We start from the raw sequence: 3,759 nt of genomic DNA on the forward strand, positions 1-3,759 counted from the left end.
CCTCCCAGGTCGCGCACAACGACCAAATACCAATCCAGAAAAGGCATTATGGATATTATTTAATAGAAATCACATCTTCCATTAGTGAATTTTGTTACTAAAATGTTTCTCTAAGCAATGTTTTCAACATAAATTTAAGAGATAATGAAATATAAAGAACGATTAGATATTTTATTTTGATTTGAATATTCTAGAAATAGTTTTTGTTTTTATTCCTATTATATATGTCCCCATTTTGCTTCTCACAGCGACATATTTCAATAAGAAAACCAAAGCTAGCAATGATCAATCGTACGGAAGTAACAGTTTGTGGTATTGAAAATGAGAATTATTTCTAAAGTAAAAGAAAAAAATTACATCTGGTGACAGTATAGTTTCACTCACTTTAACTAAGTGCAACTTTTTTTCTACAACTTCCTCATATTAAGATGTCTGTAACGGAAGATAAATTGAAGAGATATGAAAAAATTGAATTTCTGGGCGAGGGTCAGGTAACTTAAGCCTTAGGTTAAACAATTATTGGAATTAACACTCTCCTACTCCTAGTGTAAAAATTACGACAACTGTCAACAAAGATAGATATCTGTTGAGAATAGAGTTGATTTGTAAGCAATGAATATAAGAAAACAGTGAGATTTTAATAAAAGGAGCGTTCTACAGTTGTGACGTTGTATTCTTGAGGAAAATCTGCTATGTAATACTAATACCTTATACACTTTCAATACCAATTAAACTATTTTAATTTAATCAATATCCTTATGTTCACTGTTCACAAACCCAAATGACAGCTCTATTTCATAGGGAAGGGTCTTATATTTATGTATTTAGAATTGTTTTGTGAAATATTTATTAAAAAGTAATTAGAAAATAGTTTCATAGAGTGAAGTATTCAATTAAAAAATCTGACAAATCATTCAAATAAGTTTTTGTTTTATGTTACAATTTCTATGAGAACAAAAGATGTAATGAATACTTTATAAGTTTATTGTACACTAAGAATAATTTAAGTGCTAATACCAGGATTCTTAAAATGAAATAACTATTTTTTTCATTTTTTGTTTATTTTTATTATTATGTCCTTTAGTTGAGCTGTTTCTTGAACTTGTTTATGCACAAAAGAAATTTATGTATGTTTTTTTTCTCCCTTCAAATACTGGTGTGCAGTGCTCATTTTAAATCTCATTGTTTTCATACTTTGGCCTTCATATGCAGTGCCAACATAAGTTATAGATCTAAAAGTCTTTAGGCCTGATTTTTATACTATCACAGTATCTAATTATTTACATTCAAACAACTCATGTGTTTCTTGTATCTTTTTTTAGTTATCATTCTTACAAAACAGAAACTTTAGTTGATTATATTTATAGTTTTAAATGACTATGCGAGTAGTTAAGGTACACTTCCATATTTCAGGATATTAAACATGTAGTGAGATGACACTTCTTTTACTATTAAAGAGTAGCATCCCAAGAACTTTCTGTACACATACATTTCAAATTAACATAAATATGATTCCTTTATCCCTACAGACCACATTATGATTTCAGTCTTAAAAATGATGGGTTAGTGTTACAATACAAACCTTCCAGCTTATGTGTGCTACTTCTTTACAGGTCATAAAATGATATATTGGGCTTCATATTTCATTTATTTAGGATAGCATATTACTTGTGACCAAATAACCTTTTTTAAAAGATTTAAGTGTAAAGTATTTTCAAATAGAAGTGAGGTAGTCCAGAATCCAAAAAAGTTGTACTACTCTAAGGGAATATGAAGATATAAAAAATACAAGTAAAATTTGGAACAATATTTAGTAGACTACTCAGTATCAATTTTTCACAATTTTAATTTTAAGTAAATAATTGTCTGTACTGACCAGAGCTTGAATCCTGAATCTCCAATTTGTGCCAAGACTTTAAGACTGGTGCTCATCCAAATAGGGTATCAGGGCTACAAGCCTTAGGCAACAACTTTCTTAATTTTTACAAGAATGAAATTTGTTGATTTGACCAACCTTGGAACTGTGAAACTGTACATACTATAACTTTAAATTTACCGAGTCTATCTTGAAATTTGGTAAGCTTTTAGTAAACATTACATGTCTGTTGTACACAGAAAATCAGGTTTTTTTGATAAAGTATTTATACTAAAGATTTGTCTATGAATTTCTGAAGCCTTTACTGAGATAGCCTTGAGCGATAGGTAATTTTCATGCTGAGAATAAAAATACTTATTATTACTGTACAGCTCTAACATTTCATTTGTAGCACCTCTAGAACTTCTTAAATCAATTTCAAAAGTTTTTCAGGAAAACTTTATATTTAATCTCTTATTTTTGCTACTCCAGCACTAACTATAGAGAAATAATCAATGTATAGCGAAATGAAAAGTTGAAAAGTATGAAATAAAATGAACAAACCATTTTTTCCTCATCACTGACTGCATTTTTGATCAAAAAGTTCCAAATTACTTATTTCAATACTTTCAACTGTAAACCTTTCAAACATCTGTTTTATTTTCATTTTATGGTTTTATTGCTGTACTTTGTACCACTGAAACAGTAATACTTGCTTAAAAAACAGTAGGTTACAGCAGGACCCCATTAGCTGTTTACCATAGAGCTAACATAACAGCAAGTGATTTAGTGTCATATTTCACACCAGCACTCAAACTAGTGTAATTTTAGATGTTTTATTTTACTGAAGTTTTATTAGGCTAAGACTAAAAGAGTATAATTTTTATGTTTTAGTTACTTTTGTTAACAGAAACGTAACAATAAATAAAAATATACTGTAATAAACAAGGATTTCTGGTACTTGTTGCATATTGAGATTTTTGTACTCGAGTATAAATATTTGACATTCTTCCCTAAACTTCACTGAGTCTTACAAACTTAGGTGTCCAAAAAGCATTAGTGTAGTGTTCAAATATGCATTTTTAAAACACAAGATATATCAGGCATTAGAATAGAATGCAGCTTTCTAAGTAAGTTATAAATAGGTTAACAAAATTCCTGTAATAACCTTTCAGAGGGGTAAAAGCATGATTACATAACATTTCTATCAATTGAATACTATCCTCATAAAATTCCAAAGAATGGTTGTAAGCTTGATATGGAGGTAAAGCTGCTCTTTCTGTTGGTTATAAAGATGTTCATCAGCCATCTAAAGTTGATTAGCAAACATTCTGTAAAACTTGAAAGAGAGGAGGAGGGCTTCTCTGATGGCTTTAAGAAATGTGTTGATATATCAGCAAATAGAGAAGGTAGGAGGTTGAAATTATGTATTCTTGCTTGTAATTATATATAGTATGTATTTCTAATTAGTTGGAAACTGCAGCAGCCCATTTCAGAAGTCAGAAAATTCTGCAGTGAAGAATTCAGATCTGAGATGCTTCTTGTGACAGAAAAATGGAATTAGATACATTTAATATTCATGATGTCAGAAAAACACACAGGTTCAAGAAGTCTAAACATAAAAATGATAAAAACTATAATTGAGCACTTTCAAAAGGTGGAATTTTTTTTTTTCAGGGATAAATTGGGAATGTTGGTGTAACTGAATGAGTGATATATTAGGTTGTCAAGAAATTAATGTTGCATTTTGAAACACTTTCATTAACCACCTCCCAAAAACATACATCAAGTATTATAGTTAAACGAACCGCCTAAACATCACGTTAGTGTAGCCTATATAATGTGTAAAGTTTAGTATACTCTAATCCCTTATAGTTATGGCTGTAATGCTGTTTGAATACAAG

General features: G+C 29.5%; 1 protein-coding gene across 3 annotated transcripts in view; it reads left to right on the forward strand.

The window, feature by feature from the left end:
* The first annotated feature begins 226 nt into the window (after positions 1 to 226).
* LOC106462404 (cyclin-dependent kinase 7-like) overlaps positions 227 to 3,759 on the forward strand; it is a 64,137-nt gene continuing 60,604 nt past the window's right edge. For all 3 annotated transcript variants that reach the window (XM_022389660.1, XM_022389659.1, XM_022389658.1), the window contains exon 1: positions 227 to 491. In XM_022389660.1, coding sequence (XP_022245368.1) covers positions 429 to 491 — 63 coding nt within the window. In that variant the 5' untranslated portion in view covers positions 227 to 428. The remainder of the gene's footprint in view (positions 492 to 3,759) is intronic.

Source organism: Limulus polyphemus, unplaced genomic scaffold (assembly GCF_000517525.1).
Source record: "Limulus polyphemus unplaced genomic scaffold, Limulus_polyphemus-2.1.2 Scaffold1158, whole genome shotgun sequence".
In the NCBI taxonomy this organism is placed as follows: Eukaryota; Metazoa; Arthropoda; class Merostomata; order Xiphosura; family Limulidae; genus Limulus; species Limulus polyphemus.